Here is a 19,445-nt window from a genome sequence, read left to right as displayed (position 1 = left end):
TTTCCCAGCTATTTCCCTCTTTCTCCTCCGAGTGAAGAGCAGGAACAGCGTCTTCATTGAAGACCCTCCTCATGTTCATTCTCCTGCCTTTAAATTTCATCGAATGTACATACAGATCACACTCAGGAGCAACAGAAGAGGACTCAGTTAGCTAAACTCAGGGTGCCTTACCTGCCAGGCACACAAAAGGAGCATCTCGGCACCTGCAGGGGCCTGGGAGCTATTAACCGTCGTCCATCCTGAGGGATTGCAGGCAGAAGTGCACTTAGAATTACAGACAAGCCTCCAAACAAGCTAGTCGAGAGTGGCCCAGAGGTTTGGGTCGGGGGCTTGTTTGATTCTGTTTTGCCAAATTTTGATTTTGTTTCTACCTCAACCCTTCCTGCACCAAATAATGGGAGGGACCTAATTATTCCCACAAAGATAGGAAAACCCTCTTTTTTAAATGTCATATGCTCCTCGGTGACCTTTTCTCAAATCTGTAAGCAAACAAAGAAATAGCGCTTCAGACTTTGAGCATTATTGCCTCTTTTCCAAGATGCAGGGTCCTTAAACAGAGGAATTGGAAAATTGCTGAGAGTAGCAGGATGAACAGAAAAGGGACACTTTCTCCTTCTGCTGTGGCTTCAGCACCACCTACTGACCAGACCCTGGTCCTTCCCCACGTAACAAACTGCAGGAAGTTGGTGATTTGCATGTGATGAGTGACACTGGAAGGCACGGTCAGTGGACTTCCTTGCCCTTGCCTCAAGGTGTACATTCCGTTTCTATTGTAGTTTAGGTAAATATTCTCTCACCTCGTGTCAGTAGATACAGCCAGACGCCCATCAGGTGCAGTAATATATTCCTTTAATCAGCAAAAGACCTCATTTCACTATTCCTATGCATGCCATAGGATGGGATTTATTTTATTTCCCTGGCATTCAAGGGATTTCTTTGGAATTTTTTTGCCCAGTGACTCATCAGGGCGAGTTACTCATATGTAGTTGATGTAAAAAAAAAACAAAAACTAAAAAACAAAACAAAACAACAACAACAAAAACAGGCCTGTAATTCCTCCATCTCCAAAAGAAAAATTCTAATTATTATATGATACAAATGTTTCTCCATGGTTCAAAGAGATCTGTGGGTCCCATTTATCATTCTTTTTTATCTTCAATCACGGTCTGAAAAGTGGCATAGTGTAATTTTCATTATATCTTGACTTGAAGAAACGCTTCGTTTAATTTGTCAGTGAGAATAGTCCTTTCCAATAGTCTATGAGGATCATTTGTTTTAAATCTGAAAGAAAGAAAACGTGAGAGGGTAAATGTCACGCACCCAGCTCTCCCTCTGTTATGGCTCCTAATTAGCTTGAGAAGTATTTTTATTCATAGTGGAAGCTCATGCACCTGCAGAAAATTTTTGTCCATTTGGAAAGACATCCCAGCAACTAAAACATGTCACAAATCCAAAACCAGAAGGGTGGTTTGCCCTAGTGGCAGGTTAAAAAAAAAAAAAAAAAAAAAAAGAGCAAACAAGTTGACCAGGAATGATTTTAAGACAAATTTTGACTTGACTATTTAATACCAAACAAGGCAAAACAGAAATTCATCATGAATGGTTGTAACCGTCTTGGAGGCCTAAAAGGCAGCCAAGAGCCTTGGGAAGTCATGAGAACAGGCTGCATAATGAAACAGGGGCTTTATGCTACACACTTTGACCAGGCAAATGTAGTAACTTTGATTATCATTTGGCTGCTTGTCTCCGACGTACTTACACTTGGTCACCCTCAATTGGCGTGTGCATCGCAGTTTCCATGGGTGACAGTCAAGCTTATTAAACAGTTCTGCTTTGTGTTTTTTCCTAGTCCTTGAAAATAGATAGGTAAGCATTCTGCTCAGGGGGTGATTTGTAAATTACCTTACAGAAGCCTCCCGTTTCTGCTCAGTCTGGGGTCAGAATTTGTTTTGTGTTTTTTCTTCCCATGTCATTTGTCAAGCTGCACAGGTTGTTCAAAGAACCAGGTCACAATACCGTGTGGCAGTGCTTCTTGGCATGAATCGATTAAAAACCTTGACGTGTGAAAGTCTATGCTATTGCTGTGTTTTTCCACCACCTACAAAGGAAAGATTTCTTTGTCTTCAGCCAAGATAAAAGCACTGCTTTTTTTTTTTCCAACTGGTTCCCTTCACTTTTTCACACAACAAAATCATATTTTAATTGTGTTAACAAATAGAGAGGTAAGATAAACAAAGAAAAATAGTGTCCACTTATTTTAATTTTTTTAAATTCTCAATTCATAGCCATAGCTGCTCAGTACGAAACATATCTAAGTGAAAAGTAAACGTCTGAAAAAAAATCAAATGTTTAAAAGATTTCCAAAAATGTAATAATTATAACCCAAATGGACTGTTGGAAACAAATACCAAATACATCTAGATGATTATGCTTTGAATGTATTTTATTTCATGAGGATATTTTGGCAGTTAAAGCTGCCTACGCCTCAAGCCAGGGTCTGGATCTCGGCTTCCTACCGGGAAGCTGGGGTGGATACAAGGGAGGAGAGAATTCTCAGATTCAAGTAGTTGAAAGGGAAATTATTGATGGCCAGGGTGGGCAGCAAGTCCACCTAAGGAAACAAGAGCCAGGTCTGTACAATATAAGGTGCAATGCCCTGTATTTTGCTACCATATGGGATGCGAATCCTAAACCCTTCACATAACCTGTTTAGGGTTTTATAACTATATAACATGGAGGAATGTTCATGAGGAAGAAAAAAATTTCCTTATAAGATGAACTTCCAAACCAAAATTACAAAGACAGTGAGGAATTCTGGCCCCCTAAGAGACAGTCAGCAAATACAGCAGAGAAGAATTCACACCCTCACAAGTAGCAATAATGGAACCATCTGAAAAGGACTTTTAGCTAAGTGGTGTAGATTTCTCAGGGATGACCTCACCCACCCCATCCTTCCCCACGTCCCTATCTGACTCCCTGCAGAATGGAGTTTTGAAAAGTAAATCAGGGGAAAAAGAACCAACTGGAACCTATGTTGTTGCTTGTTTTGATAGCTGCTTTCCAAACAACCTAGCAGAGAAGAATTAGAATATTAATCAATTTTCCTCTATTTAAAAATAAATGATTATCTAAAAGGTTAATTAATTTTGAGTAATGCCTTGTTCCTGACAATAGATATTTTATGGATGTACTGATTCAAATTTTCACCCTGGTGTGAAATGCAGAACTCAGGGTGTTTCAATTTTAGTAAAGTAATGCATTCTGTATTTATTCTTCTAAGAAGTAGCATAAAACTTTAATTTTAAAAAATTTGTTTATTTTTTTCATTTTTAATTTAATCTTATTTTCGGGGGAGGGGAGGTAACTTATTTAATTAATTCATTTATTTATCTATTTGTTTATTTTTAGAAGAGATACTGGGGATTGAACCTAGGACCTCGCTAAACACAGATTCTACTACTTGAGCTATACCCTGCCCCTTCATAAAACTTTAATTTTTAAATTGCATAGGCTCTAGAATTAGAGTTAGCCATCTTCTTAATTTTATTTTTCTGTGGGGTAGTCACTTAAAATTTTTATATTTTAAACACTACGGCAGTCTAAGTCCTGTTGTTCCTTCCATTTCTTTTCTTTCTCTTCCTATCATCCTTTTGCTTCCCAGCACAAGAGGAGTCGACATAGGCTGAGGATATAGGGGAGTGAGGCAGGCTGGAGAGGTATATGGAGGCATGAATCTACGGGCCAGAATCTCAGGATGTGGGGTAGTTGAGGGTAGGTGCAGAGGTGGTGGGCAGAGGAGACAGTGGACAAAGCTGGGGGGTTGATTATAGCAAACAGAAACGTAAGTTGATTAAGCAAATAGAAACAGTTGTAGATGGAGATGTATGTGTATTGTACGTGTGTGTGTATGCGCGCGCACGTGCACGCGCACTCACCTCTTTGGCTGAGAGGGCCTAGAATGGCTGAGTGCAGAGCTGTCCACATCTTGGTTTCTCAAAACCATCCTCCACTAAAAAGTACCAGCCCTCCTGAGAGAAAGCACCAATCCTGGGGCCGAAAGTAAGGAAACACTCAACAAATGACAACAAAATGTCACCAGGGCACAGGAGCCAGCTTAAAAGAACTGCTCCTGGCCAAAATGGGGGCAATTTGAGCATTAAAATAAGTGACACTGGTAATGTACTGCAATTCATTGAATAAAATAGGAAGCCAAGAGTGAATGAATGAATGAATGAATGAATGAATGAATGAGAGAGGAAAGCTCTCCTTTACAGTAGAATGTCATTTAGTGTATGTAGAAGGAATGACAGAAACAGAGACTGGCCATTTGGCCACATCAGAGAGGTTGCTTCAGGCAAGAGTCTTCAGTGGAACCTAAGGCTGGTGGGTGGAGGTTTAATGAGCATCAAGATACTGCTGTAATTTTGGAATCCCTGCCCAGATAACTCATCACCCAACTCCTGATTCGATGCCCTTAGAAGGGAAACAGCAGATAAACCCAGGCTGAGAGTCACCCTACAGGATGTAAGCTCTATCCTCTTTAAAACTGTCAAGGATTTTAAAAGATAAGGAAAGACTAAAGAAATGTTCTCACTTGAAGGCATCTAAAGACGCATGACAATTAAATTCAACATTTATTCCTGGATGAGGTCCTGGATCAACGGATAAAAAGACATTACTAAGAAAGTCAGCAAATTTTAAATGGGATCTGAGTTGCCTAGTGTTGATGTGGCAGAGTTGCTTTCCTCATTTGGAGGGTCTTGTGCTGATTATTAGGAAAGTATCCTTGCTGGAGGAAATACACACTGGATTGTTTAAGGGTGATGAGACATGCCTGTAGTGGCTCTCAAAAGGTTCAGAAAGAGACTAATGATAGTAGATGAATATAAATTATCGATAATACCACATATATCTGTTACACATCTCTGTTACGTGTAAGAGAGAAAAGAATATGAAATAAGCAAGTGCAATAAAATATTAACAATGGACGGCTCTGTGTGAAGGTGATAGAGTTTTTTGCATTTTTCTGGCAACTTTTCTGTGAGATTGAAATTATTTCAAATAAGTTACTTTTTAAATAAATTCCTTTTTATTTACTTATTTATTTATTTTGATCCCTAATTATCTTTACTTTTTTAATTTTTTTTAATTCAAGTGTCAGTTTACAATGTTAGTTTCAGGTGTACAGCAAAGTGATTCAGTTATACATACACATAACATAGATATTTTTTCTTTTCAGATTCCTTTCCATTATATATTACAAGAAATTGAATACAGTTCCCTATGTGTGTCTGTTAATCCCCAACCCCTAATTTATAATAAATTACTTTTTAAAATGAATTCCTTTTTAGAAGCAAGCAAAAATAAATTCTAAATGTGGTCTTAGAGGCAGAAGTCAGCAGTGAGCAGACAAGGGGGTCAGAGTCTGCACAGTGAGTGAGCGCTTAGGCGGCTGCTTGTTTGTGTTCTGTAGTCAACTTAAGTCAGGATAGATAATAAGAAATACAGCACAACAGCTTCCCAGTCTACAGCATGCCAAGGTTCAGGTCCTTGCTTGGGTCAGTAACCAGCACGGCCATTCATAGATCATCAGCAACTTAATCTTTAGCCATCTCTGGTGAGCAGGGACAGAGCTCGGCACCAGGGATTTGTAAAAGTGTAAGATGTGATCCCTGACCCCCAGGAACCTGATTACAGGGGAGAAACTGAATCTATGTAAATGGTATTCCACAGCAGTGCTCACGCTGAACATCGAAGAAATAGAACAGTTAATGCTGACAAGCTTTACACGAGGAAGGAATCACCCGAGTGGAGTGGCCAGGAAAGCATTGGGAAGGTGGCTTGCATTCATCTGCTCTTCAGAAAGATGGCAGGCTTCATCTAGCCTGCTGGCTTCCGGTGCAGCCTGACATGCTGTCTCTGATGGAGACCACCTCCACTTGCATACTTCTAGAAATGGCGATGCTTGTTTTCCTGAGGCAGCCCATGTCCCTGTTGATAAGGTCAAATCATTAGAAAGTAATCCTTTATATGGAGCTAAAGTATGCGTCCTCGTAGGTACGCTTTACTTTCTATGTTGAAGCAACACAAAATAAGCTTAATTCATCTTCTGCCTATAAACCCTTCCCATATTTGCAGACCAGTCTCATGTCTCCTCTAATTTTTCAGTGTCAAACATTTTCATTAATTTTAGCTCTTATAGATTTATTGGATCCTTCACTAAACCTCGGTGTGCTCATCTGCCAGTGAATCCAAAGGATGTTCCTAGTAAGCTGTGGTCTTACTACTGCAAAATATGGTGGGGTGTATACCTCTGTAAGGTGGCATACCATATGGCGTTAATGCACCTAAGCTTGCATTAGCTTCTTTTGGCAGCTGCACGATCGTGTCGGGACTGAAATGCTGAAGTCTTTCCCATGTGAACTTCCAGCCCGGTTTTCCCCGAGCCTGAACCTAAGTAGCTGATTTTCATAAGTGTAGCTTTTTGCCTTTACCCCTATTAAATTCCATTGTAAATTAAAGGATTGGTCCAGCTTGAAATCACTGGGAATTTCAATTCTCATCTCATGTTTAGAGGCTTCCTTTTAGATCTGTGTCTTATGCAGAATTGATGTTTGAAAAAATAGTTCATCCAGCACTGGTTTTATTTTTATCAGAAAAATAGGACCAACTAGAAAGTGCTTAAATTCACCCATAAAGATTCTACCTCTAGGTTGATTGTGATCATTAACCAGCTATCTTTGTGGTGTCATTTAAGGACTGTTAAGAATTGTTCTCTACCCAGTCCCCTTCTGTGTCATTTGAGGTGAGCTGACTGTCAGCTCTTTGACTAGCTGCTTCTGTTTTTAAAGAATCCCATTTTTAAAAATCTCCCTCTCAAATTTAGAAAAGAAGACACAACCTGACTAAAAGGCATGATCAAAACCACTGCAGTCACGAAATTCACTAACAAAAGGAGATGTATACCACCCCTGAATGAAGATGACTAAAACACACATTAAATACTTTTCCAATCGGCGCCAAGTGAGTGTCTTGGTCCTGTGTGGGAAAGGTAAAGAAATTATAAACCGAGATGGAGGGGTCGGTATAGTAAAAGGTAGGCAGCATCAAAATGGAATTCCTATCCTATAAACCCTCAGGCGCTTGTTTTTACAGATAATAAAAGCCCTAAATCAGAAAGTTTTCCTACGAACAGCGCATGTCAGGATGTAGTAGAACTTGGATAATAAGAGTTACGACTTACGCACCTGTTGACCTAATCATTAACAGAGTGGTTAATAATTAAATCTCTCTCGTGGTTGCTATCATCTTTAGGAAAAAAACACTTGGTTTACTTTCTGTCCTCTCTATATTATAGAAAAACTGTAAAGCATAAAGGGATTTTTTTCATTCTAGGACGGTTAAGCACTTGGAAAATACATATATATATATATACACATATATTCTTAAGCAGCAATCCTCTGGAGTTCTGAATTTATCATTCTCCACAGGATGAATGAACCATAAGCTGGAAAGTTTAGGGGTGTTGTTGGTCCTGTTTATTGTTGCTATTTAATTACATCCAAATCCAGACATCAATTCACATCTTGAGTCCTAATTGCCTTTGAGAGTTCTATGCACAGAACAATAGCTGGAGTGACTCTTCAGAACAGAAGTCGTAAATACAAGTTCTTCCTGATCTTGATGAATTAAAACCAAAGGAAGGGAGACAGTTTTGTTTTGAAAAGCCATCTGTTTATTTGTGTACAGTGTTTGTATTCAAATGTAAGGAAATTAATCAAGTAAAAAGCATCGGAATTCACAACACAGAAGACAGGAGTACAGAACAAGCCTACAATTTGAGAAAACCGAGGAGCTAATGAGTTTTTGAACCTCTTTAGTTTAATCTAGTCTGGTCCCAAGGAGACCTCTCTGGTGTGTGTACAGCGCTCGGCTTCCTTTGCGTTGATCCTTGCTGCTTCAGGTCTCAAAATGTGAATCGGTGACAGGTGCTAAGTGAATGAATTAGCAGCGGTCAGCACGGCAACTGTAGCAGCATAATCCTTGATTTAGGGAACTTCTCTGGTCCTTGGTTAACAGGCAACTGAGTTCACCAATAATCACATCTGTCCCAGATCCTTCCATGTGCACAAAGGGATGGACATTTCTTTTGGAAACAAATGACAATTAAGACATGAGCCAGAATCGCAGATGGCTCTAGGCTTTGGGGTACGTGCCAGCTCCTTGCTACTCACCCAGAAGTTGTCAGGAGACAGGGAGCAAGACATGTTCAAGGACTTGAGTCTGGACATTTGACTCTGCACTCACCAATTTGATGTGTAAGCTTATAGCCAGAGCCAGCTTTGTAGGCATAAAATCATCACTCCCTCTTACCTGTCGAAGGCAGTAACCTCAATACTCTTGCAGTGAAGTCCTCCGAAACCGTCTTCACGCCATGGCCTTCTTTGAGTTTCTCCTGCATTTGCAGATCCCCAGCTGACCACACAGAAGCCGGAGTGCGAAGTGCTGTGTTACACCCTTAGGCTTGCTCTCTGGATGGCTTGTGAAGGGAGATCATCTTTCCAGCTACATGAAGGGAGGCAGCTTCGCACAATAGGTGGTACCTTAACTACTCTCAGGCACCACTTTCCCTCATCTGTTAAATAGCAATGATAATACTACCTGTTTGTTAAGAATAAATGAAATAATCAGTGTCAAGCAGGTAACGTGGTGTCCAGAATGTAAGGGGCTCAGTTAGTTTTTACCAATGTTATTATTCCCCCCAGTTTTTTATATCTCTCTTAGTACGAGGACACTGTTATTCATATCACACAAAACTCATGCTCAGTGGATAAATCAACAGATAAATGAAGGTACCTTAAAATGAATATCTAAAATGCAAAATCAGTGGACAACTATTTAAAGTAGAATAATGTGATGTCTTGCCAAATAAAAAACATAGACCTATATCATTTTGACCAGGAATTATATGTTCCAATCTTCATTTTATAGATAAAAATTTAAATTAAAAAATGATAAATGACATGTTAAGTCAAAGTGATAAGCTATTCTCAGATTTTTTTAACATTTTTATCTTGAGTAATAGTCATTTCACAATGTTGTGTCAATATTTTCAGATTTTTTGCTTAGCATTATTTTAAGGTGATTTGCTCTCAGCTCTTTCCCTCATTTAAAAAAAAAAAAACAAGCTCAATGTGTATCTTTTCCTGTGGGTCAGTCAGTCAATAGAGCAGATTTTGATTATGTGACTTGCAAAAGCCTCAGGTTTTGAAATAAACAGTTTTCTCTCCCATTACCTCTTAGCTAGAAGTACCTGCTTTTCAATTCTCACTTCACAGTGACTAAAAGCATACCCGTCCACTTATGATCTTTCTCAAGGTTCAGAAAACAGCAGAAATGTGTCCCACCACTAGGTTATAATCTATTTATGGACAAAAACCTTCCTTTTCTAAGGACCTGAGATATTTGCTTTCCGTATTTGGATGAAAGGGTAGAAACCTGCTTTAAATGCTGTCTTTAAAGAGGAAATTTTAGTGTGGATTGTTGAAAAGTAAGACCAGTCAGAAGTCTCCTATGAGATACTATGACATGATTCCCAGCTGAGAGTTAATCTAGGAGCTACATGCAGTAAATGTTTACATGCTGCACAACCTGTGAAACACAACCCTGTGAACGTGGGAGAGGATGCGCCATTGGTTTTTTTTATTGTTTCTGTTTCCTTTTGATTTGTCATCTTTATTGTGGTTTGTCTGGTTGGTTTTATTTGGTTTAGTACACAGAAATTTCTGGAATCTGCCTGGATTCATAATTTCGTTCTTCAGGCACTTACATGACCTTTCTATTTAAGTCAAATTGCTTTTCACCATTTTACTCTCTGACACCGTTTATGAAATCATATTGCAGTGAAAATAAGAGGCTACCTATAAGTGAATGTAGTTTTGGAGCTGATAAACTCTCTTGGCCAAGCAAGTCTCCCGTTCCATTCCCAATTAGAACTGCCATGTAAAGAGTGAATTTCAAAACAAATTAGTAGTCCTCACTTTAAAGGAGTAATATGCAGCCATCGTTTTGTCGGTGATGTTCATTACTGCATAGTTTACACTTATAGTATAATAAAATGTACCGAAATGTTGACTAGTTTCAAAATGGTTGATGCTGTTAACTTAATAGAATATTACGCAGATTATAAAAATATGTGGATAAAGATATAAACCTATTTTACATTAAGCAGAGGGAAAAGGCAGGCAAATCATATGTGTAGCATGTTTACAAACAACTGAAAAACTATGAATCCAAAAGACAGGAGGAAATTAACCTAAAATGAAAATAGGGATTTTTTTTTATCTGGACAGTCAGAGACTAAATAGGACTTTGTTTTGTTTTATTTTGGTTTCTTTGGTTCCTTCTTTTAACTTTCCTGAATTTTCTAAATTCCCCATACTCAACATGTATCACTTTTATAATAGAAAAAAGGAAAGCCCAACAAACTGCCAATTAACATGGATTTCTTGTTTGTACTCAGCTGAAAGATTGCTTTCTAGTGAAACTGGGGAGATCTAAAAACCTTTTTAAAGAGGCAATTTCCGAGCCGACTGCCAGAAGGAAGCCCTTCCTTCCAGAGGTGTCTTAAGAGATCTAACCTCAGTGCACCCCAGCCGAGTTCTGTTGCTCTGTGCAGGTTCACATAATGAGCGTTTTCATCTTTTCATATTAAAGATGACCTCCCGGCCCGAATCTGAGCTTCCCAGATGACTGAGGTTTGCCAGTCACAGCCTAAGAAAAAAATAAAGCACAACTGCTTAGTCTTTCCTCCTGCATGTGGAGTCTGCATTTTCTGTCCACACAAGTTCACCCGCTCTGTTGTTGTTTTGTTCTGTTTCCACTCTCCAGATCCAACAAGGGTGATGGTACCCCCTGCCAGCATGGACGTCACCGTTGGGGAAAGTATTGTTCTGCCGTGCCAGGTAACCCACGACCACTCGCTAGACATCGTGTTCACTTGGTCATTCAATGGGCACCTGATCAACTTTGACAAAGATGGGGACCACTTCGAAAGAGTCGGAGGGGTAAGTATTGATATCAGACTGTCTACAGGAAGCACTGTGACCACACTTCTCAAAAGGACTCAACTCGTTTAGACTAACTTGGAATAAAGTTATTCTTCGGTGATTTTGTTCAAATACCTTATTTCAAAAACCTCTTGGTTACCGTCTGCTCCTTTTTGCATGATATATGCGGCCCCACTGGTTGAGCAACCAATATGCCAGGCCTTTTATTAATGCTCATAGTCCTTAGCCTACAGATGAGTTATTCCTCACTGTGTATGAAGGTGAAAACTGAGGCTCGTGGGAGTTACATGTCTTGCCTTAGCCTCATAGCTACTAAATTACAGAACTTTATGCTGGATTGGCTGCATATCAGCCAGGGCAGAGGCACAGGTGGACACCCCGCAGTAGAATCAAGCACTGACTACTTTCTGGGGACTGCTGTCCTTGGAATCCCTCTCATTGGCCTTTCGAATGGGACGTGTTTGTCTCTTCTGTGATAGTACTGCTAACACCAGTCAGCCATCGCTAAGAAGTAAGTGCAAAAGTCAGGACTGCACCACACACTGTGAGAGCTCAGTGCAGTGGGAGCCCCCACAACCGTTCCCATCTGCAGAGTCTGCACTGGACACGAGGAGAGAGAAGGAAGCCGTTCCAAAGTCAGGTTCATTTTGCAGTTTCTACTTCCTGGGTCAGGATAGTGGAAACCATGCTTGGTAGAGCCAACCTATGGTGGTTGGGAGAAATGTTACTATTTCCTTGTCCTCTAATCACCTCTAAGTGTTCAGCTGGGAACAGAACAGACCACAGTCAGGGAAGATAAGTCGATGCTGTTTTGTTCTCTTTGGTGGGAACGTAAATGTAGGTCTCAGTGAACAGTTTGGTCTGGACAACTTTGCAGGGAAAGAGAAAGTTACTGTGGTCTCCTTCTGTGGGACTCTTACCTCAGTCCTGACTTTATTTTTTATTTTGTTTCAGTTTTACTTTAAAAACACAAGTCTGGTCAAAATTTGCAAATAAGGAGAGCACGCTGTAAACCACACCATCAGAAAATTCTGTTAATGGATTGCTGTGCCCTCAAATCTCCAGGCTACAGCTAGTGCCTTTGACCTTCAAGCCCTTGGTGATAAAACGAATTATTGCAATAGTGTCGGCACTTCCTTAAAACCAATATGACGTTCCCCCTTCCCTGCACACAGCCCCTTGCGAGGCATATTTTTTGTTTAAGCCTACAATCAAGGTCCGAACACATGAAATGTCTTAGATAAAGAAGTGTTAATAATAATGATGATGATACCTTATGTTTGCAAAGTACCTAATCATTTATCACATATTTTCAAATATAAGCTCTTAAATCTTCACAGAATCTGTGTGAAATGTGGTAACCATTATCCTATCTTACTGAGCATTTATAGGAGTTGATTAGTAGACGGTGGAATCTGGATGAGAACCCCAGTGTTATAAATAAAAAAGATTTCTGATTAAAAAAAATCACAGCTCTTCTTCAATTAGATTTAATATCTTGGACGTAGTGGTTTCACAGAGAAAATGGATCATGGTCACCCATAACACCAGTTTAGATTTATCCTGTGCTTCACAGTTTTCAGGATTTCATGTACGCATCCAATCTCATTTGATTCTCACAAGCTAGCACAGTAGGCAATGCATCCTTCTTTCACAGGTCAATAAACTAGGGCCCAGAGAGGTTAAGAGACTTACAGGAAGTGGCACAGCAGGGATCAGCCCCTGACAACTAAGTCCCGAAACTTCAGCTCTCTCTTCTCTTTCTTCTGATTCTGTTTACAACTATGGGCAGTTCCATATCTTCCATCGCCCTGGGTGAATATGTAATATGTTGTACCACAACCAAGGAAGGAAACCAAGTACACATCAATTTACAATGAGAAGCAGATCCTTCCAGGTGATATTATACTTACAAGTAAGGAGCGGAGCTTGACCCTGTGGGCTCACGTCCTGGCTCTGCCATTGACTAGCTAAGCGACTTTAGGCAAGTTGGAGAACCTCTTTGTGCTTGTGTTTCCTTATCTGTCGAGTAAGGATAACCCATAGGACGCGTGGGTCCTTAGTGAGTTAGTACAACTGAAGCACTAGGAAGTTCTGTAATAACGTGCCTGCTCTGCATTACACACCATCAAGTGTTATCAGATATTATTGTCATTTGGCAGAATAGCAACAGGGCCAAAATAACCTCTGTTATTTTGTCATCGTCAACGTTAAGAAATGAACATTGCTTCCTGAATCTGACCTCTAGGGTGTTCTCTTGCTCAAACAGCTATTCTCCAAGCTTCTGATTAACAGAGCTATGAAACCAAACTCCAAGGCGTAGCGGTGTTCTTCAGTTAAAACCACCTTCGTGATAGCCTGTAGAGGCATCTCCGCCTATTTTTTAAAAGTACTGGGCTGGCAAACAGTGTAGAAGTATTTCTAGGGCCCAGAGACATCCATACCAGGATATAATTAGTCCTGTTCATCTGCTAATCAAACATACATTTGGCATTGGAAAAGAAATGAGCACCTTTCCACACTAGGTGATGCAAGATTTCCTCAGAGAGTCTGGTCCTTCTGATTCTTTAATTCAAATCTGGGAGCAATCAAAATGCTGGCTCTCAGACGGGACTGTGCAGTAACATACAGATGCCTCCAAATGTGGGCTTGCTTGTGTCCCCTTTCCAAATACTGAGTGCCAAAGTATCGGAGTGCCAGCACAGGCTGCAGGCGACTGAGGGCATGTTTGAAGAAGCCCACAGGACTAGATAAGCGGCCACTTTACATAAGTTTTAAGTGCTTCCAACATGGGTGGCAAAATGTTCCAGAGATGCCAGACACCTGAGGTCTTGTCCGACATGTGTTCTGAAGATGCTCCTCTTCTGATCTCTCGGGCGGGCACGCGTATTTTTCAATAGGCCGTGGCTTGCATCACTGATGTTTTCATCAGCCAGTGTAAAATAAACCCATTAGTCACAGTGTCCTTCATGTGATAATGATATTTAGAGCTCATTAAAAAGTAATTGTAGCCACTTTCCCCCACTTTATCAGCAGGATTCAGCTGGTGATTTGATGATCCGAAACATTCAGTTGAAACATGCTGGCAAATACGTCTGCATGGTCCAGACAAGTGTAGACAAGCTGTCTGCTGCTGCTGACCTGATTGTAAGAGGTATGGGAGTTTTGGTGTCTGTTTTTAAAACACCTTTGTGATATCTACTCCTGCACAGAGTTCTAAAAACCTCAATGGTTTAGAATTATGGGGGGAATGTCAGTAGAAGCTGAACATTGTAAGCAGTGGGTAAGAGTCAACAGGAGTTTCATGTGCATTTGGTTCTTATAGGGGATCAGAAGGTGCAGAGCAAATCCACTTACTCTGTACTGAAAAAAGCTCCTGTGTGTGCCCCCAGTGCCCTGAACTATGGTGTCAGAGTTGATATGACCTTCTGGGGTAACTTTAGTTGAAGAAAAGCAAATGGCTTAAAGAGGGATCAAACTGTGCTTTTTAATGTTTCATCTGGGCTAAATCAAATAAGTGTTTTAGCTCACTGATGTAAGAGGGACTTAAATGAGATCATTACCAGTTCCCCGCCAGTTAGTTATTAACTAACTAACCCCGAGAGTTAATAGTTCTGTTCAGTTCCTAAAATACGACTTTACAGGAAAATACCTTCTAACTGCCTCGGATGTAGTAAAGTAGCAGAGGGTTGATGTAAACACTGATATGAGTGAGGTTCTGTTGCGTACAACCGATATGGCCTAACTTCATCCTAGCAGCTGCAAGCGGCTTGGCTGAGCCTGGCCAAACTATTGTGTAAAGGAACAATAAGTAGACTTTGTTTGTTTTTTGGTTTTTGGTTTTTTCTAATTGCAGTATAGTCAGTTACAGTCTATCAATCTCTGGTGTACAGCATCATGTTTCAGTCATGCCTATACATTCACTTTCATATTCTTTTTCATTAAAGGTTATTACAAGATATTGAATATAGTTCCCTGTGCTATACAGAAATTTTTTTATCTATTTTTATATATAGTAGTTAATATTTGCAAATCTCGATAAGTAGACTTTTAAGAAATAGTTTTCAATTAAAATTCAGATCTTTGTGAACCAGTGTATATACCAGAATCAAACTGGTGCATGCTCAGACGTTTTCTAAAGTGAAATGCCAAGCCAAATCAGAACATCAAAGTAATCTCTTGGCCAGCATCTCCTTTATACGAACCCTAACTGTGTGCATTCAGGGATCTTTGGCCAGTAGAACTCTGTGTGCAAGGAAACAAAAATCCCGGTGATATCAGATTTGGAGGCAGGGTGAATCTGAGTGCACAGAGAACAAGATATTATTGGAAATACCCAAAAGTGTTGCTATCTCCTCTGGGTATAATGTGATGTGGGGGAGTTGTGTGGGAGTCAGCAACTAAAACTGTCAGGAGAGGTTAAGGAAAAATAGCTTTCCATCATGTCTACTTTGGTTCCCCTTTAAAATGCCTTAAAAACCTTTCTCTAGTGGTACAGAGAAGAGAAAAATCTTCCAACCTGGATAGAGTTAGCCATAGAGTAACTTACAGGAACGTGTTTATTTCCATTATAAAATACACCAGAGCTGGTCTTCTCTCCCCTTGGGAACAAAAGAATTCTGTTGCTCAAAATGTATCCTCTATTTAATTAGGATAATGTTCAGATCAGCAGTTTAAACAGAAATAAATTAGACTAATAAATATTTAAATCAGTAATACTTGAAGTTCTTAAATGATATTGTATACTTCATTTCACAGAAAATAACATTAAATACCAAGAGGAATTTGCAAACGCAGTCTAAAAGAAAATCTAGCCTAATCAGTTAATAAGGCCAATAAATTAATATGCCATTTTAAACCATAATTTCTCGTTTTATCTCCTCTGGCTTCTGCCTTTGCAGCTTTTCTGCATATTTCAGAGGGGAGGTAGATACTCATTTCACTGCCCTGTAAGAGATTTTTGTATTTGAAACTCGTGAAGCTTTGAGTCTTGGCTCTAGCTTCCTTGATTCTCTGCTATTTACTTTGTGTAATTTACAGCCCTCGAATGGCAGGTAGAAAAGCCACCTTCCCGGAGAAGGAAGCAGGGACGCTGGTGTAACACCATCGTTCCTTCTGCGGTTGCCCGTGACAAACACTTCTATGAGCCCCAGACCACGTTAACATTTTGCTCAGAGGATAAACATTTGCTCATTTTGTCATTTTGAAAGAGAGCCCCAACTTCCCCAAAAGCAAGCTGGTAAACGTTCTGTAAGGTCATAGCTCCGTGCGGTGGGGCGGGTAGCAGGAACAGAAACGGCAAACAATGCTGTGGAGGTTCCGTCTTACCTCCAGTGGCCACATTCATGCCAACCCTTTATCTTCTTCCTCCTCAGTTGCCAACAGCGGGCTCTGATCTTCCTATCAATTTAATTCATTAAGTTTGGAGAGGAGAACTTTCCTCCTTGTGGTACTTTGATTTTTAAAGACCATCGAATGAGCATCTCTTTAAAAAAATAAAAAAAAAATAAAAAAAAAGGATGAGAATGCTAGGATAAGAAAGCTGGTAGGAAAAAAAAAAAAAAGAAGGTTATATTGTCTTCTGAACTTTACCTGGTTAATAAGAGTCTGGAAAGCCGAAGGTTACCTCAGCTCTATCTGGGTGGCATCAGACTGACATGCTGAAATGTCACCATGGAAAATTAATCAGTTCCAGCATACAGATTTCCAGACCTTTCATTCAGGAGTAGGAGGGAGAAGATAAATTTAGTCTCACCTGTGGGTCTATAAAAAATGATTTTTAAAAAAGGAAAGAGAAATTTAGGGCATCACATCGAGGGTGCAGAAGTGAGTCCCAGAACAAAATGTTACTTCTGGAAATTGCTGGTAACTTCTCACCACTCTGTGAAAGGTCCCTTTCTTCCCTGCCCGGTGTGCCATGTCCTGATGGTATTTTGGCAGAACATCTGGTTGCTGTCCTGGGCCTCAGCAAATCCCTCCTAGGACAATCTTCTTCCTGTCTGATGTCTTCCTCACCCTCACCTTCTCTGCCGAGGAGGGCCGCTCTGCTCTGTTAGAAATTCATTTAACTGCCTCTTCACGTTGGAATCTGGGGCAGCTTTGGGTCTTTGCTTTGTGTTTGCCTGCCAGCCACTTTCCATCCCCCTGTTTCTTTCTGATTTCCAAGCCTTCATTTAAAACTGATTTCCTCCTGTTTTCAATGGTTTAAGTACAATGGCAGAAACAATACACATCAAGAGGATGAGTAGAAAAATACAGGTATGATTTACAGAAACTGCGAGTGTGGGTCGTAGGACTCCAGCCTGACTTGGCAATTGCTTTGAAGAAACCATCGCCTTGGGACTCTTGACCACAAGTCGCTTTCACAGCCGTTCGCTTGCACATGAGTGTGTGCTGGCATTGAATGAGGGGCGGGGGTGGAGTCAGTAGTTACAGTGCAGCTGGAATGTGCTGTGCAGCACGGTGACTCCAAAGTTCTAAAGTCATTTTTGCTCAGATCACCAGGGGTAGAAATGACCGTGCCCAGAAGACTCCAGTCTTCATTTGTCACCACTGTATCCCCAGATAACAGGGTCTAACCCATGATAAAAACTTGTAAATATATGATGGGTAGATGAATGAATTTCGTCCCTGGTGGTACCCCAATATTCTCTCTTGGCATCTAGAACAAATACACTATTGTAGTTCTTTGTGTACCTGTGAGCTTTCCCTGTTATACTGTGAGCCCCTGGAAGGAAGGAGCTGGGCCATGTCTCACTCATCTCTATAGTTTCAGAGCCTAGAACAAAGCGGGGCACCTAATAGGTATTCAGAAAGGAACTGACAAGGAATGAATCTCTGGGTGGGTGAATGCACGGGTGGAGAGGTCAGCGCCCTCCCATTCAACAGCGTGGTCACTTGCTTGGACATTTGAACACACTGGTCCACCTCTGAAGGTCTTGCTCTTTCTCAGGTCCTCCAGGTCCCCCCGAGGCCGTGACCATAGATGAAATTACAGACAGCACAGCTCAGCTCTCCTGGAGACCCGGACCCGACAACCACAGCCCCATCACTATGTATGTCATTCAAGCCAGGACTCCGTTCTCTGTGGGCTGGCAAGCAGTCAATACAGGTACCTTGTTGGATGCCTGGCGCTGGTATCTCACAGGGGTTTCTGAAGCTCAGCATAACACACAAAACACTGCAGCCAAAACCAAGGGGCAACCGGGTTCTTGTTCAGACACAGCCTCAAATGAGACTTTATGGCCGTGTTTCCTAGACCTCAACCAACTAACTGGACTACCAGTTTTTAATATTTTTCTTTCTGTTGATTCACATGTGTTTGTTTTTTAATTTGTTCCAAGCAACGATGTCTGAAATGATAGTAGGTCTGTTGTGTTGGCTATGTTTTTCCTTAACACCCATTTTTAAATACATTAGTTATAAAAATAAAGTGCATCACCTGTCTGTGCATTACCTAAATTCACCCGTGCATCACCAGCGCAGGGCTTCAGGAAGCGGCAGGTTCCATTACTGTATGATCACGGCACTCGTAAAGTTTATCCACTGCTCTCAAGAAACCAGTATCTAAGGACTGCGTGGAGCCTCCTGACTTGCTACACATTTTTTTAGATGGATACTTTGGGACGTGAAGAGGCATGAGATTTTGTTACATTAAAAAATACTCAGGTTGGCCATACCATCCCTGCTCCTGTCAGTACCTCCAAATTGACTCATTTTGTTATTTTATTTAGGCTTCATCTGAGGAAAAAAAATGGGCAAATTAAGTGGTTATTGCAAGCAAGTCACGCACTCCTCTAGGCTTGTCTAACTTCAGGAATGGGCTTCTGTGTTTCCAGCTGAATCACTTTCTTCTCAGTCACAGGAGTGTTTTAGGAAGGAGAGAGAGGAAAGATCTGGATGTTAAGGAGTTATGGGTTTCAGTCCTGACCCTGCTTATCAGCAGATTTCTGTACATCTTCATCTTTCTCTTTTGTCAAAGGGACATAGTAAGAATTGTTTATGACCCAATGCAGAAATGATTGTGAAACTTAAAAAAAAATGCTGCATAAATAGAATGCAGCAAAGGAGGAAGAGGGAGATGATGATGATAATGACAGTGATCGTGATAGTTTTTACAAAAGAAAACAGCCAGGATGTGTTGGCCCTTGTTACATGCCATCTGCTCTCCTGAGTGCTTTCCTTGAATTTTCTCAACCGCACTGTGAATAGATGATGTCATTAGCCTCAGCCAGCTTGGAGGAAAGTCCAGAGCTTCCTGGCTTGTGGCCTCAAGCAATGAGCTGTGCCCTCAGGTGAAGGAGCCCTTCCCCACAGGCTGCTGGGTGAACATTGTCAAATCCTGCCTCTCTGACTCTCTGATTCCATTTTCTGTGT

General features: G+C 40.7%; 1 protein-coding gene across 5 annotated transcripts in view; it reads left to right on the top strand.

The window, feature by feature from the left end:
* The window catches only part of CNTN4 (contactin 4), an 814,349-nt gene that overhangs the window by 775,791 nt on the left and 19,113 nt on the right, over nucleotides 1–19,445 (top strand). For 4 of the 5 annotated variants that reach the window (XM_074344446.1, XM_074344447.1, XM_074344448.1 and 1 more), the window contains 3 exons: nucleotides 10,891–11,066; nucleotides 14,103–14,223; nucleotides 18,022–18,180. In XM_074344446.1, the coding sequence (XP_074200547.1) occupies nucleotides 10,891–11,066; nucleotides 14,103–14,223; nucleotides 18,022–18,180 (456 nt within the window). The remainder of the gene's footprint in view (nucleotides 1–10,890; nucleotides 11,067–14,102; nucleotides 14,224–18,021; nucleotides 18,181–19,445) is intronic. The other variant, XM_074344450.1, reaches the window with a different exon arrangement.

This window comes from Camelus bactrianus, chromosome 17, assembly GCF_048773025.1.
Source record: "Camelus bactrianus isolate YW-2024 breed Bactrian camel chromosome 17, ASM4877302v1, whole genome shotgun sequence".
In the NCBI taxonomy this organism is placed as follows: Eukaryota; Metazoa; Chordata; class Mammalia; order Artiodactyla; family Camelidae; genus Camelus; species Camelus bactrianus.
This window is presented reverse-complemented; position numbering and strand designations above follow the sequence as displayed.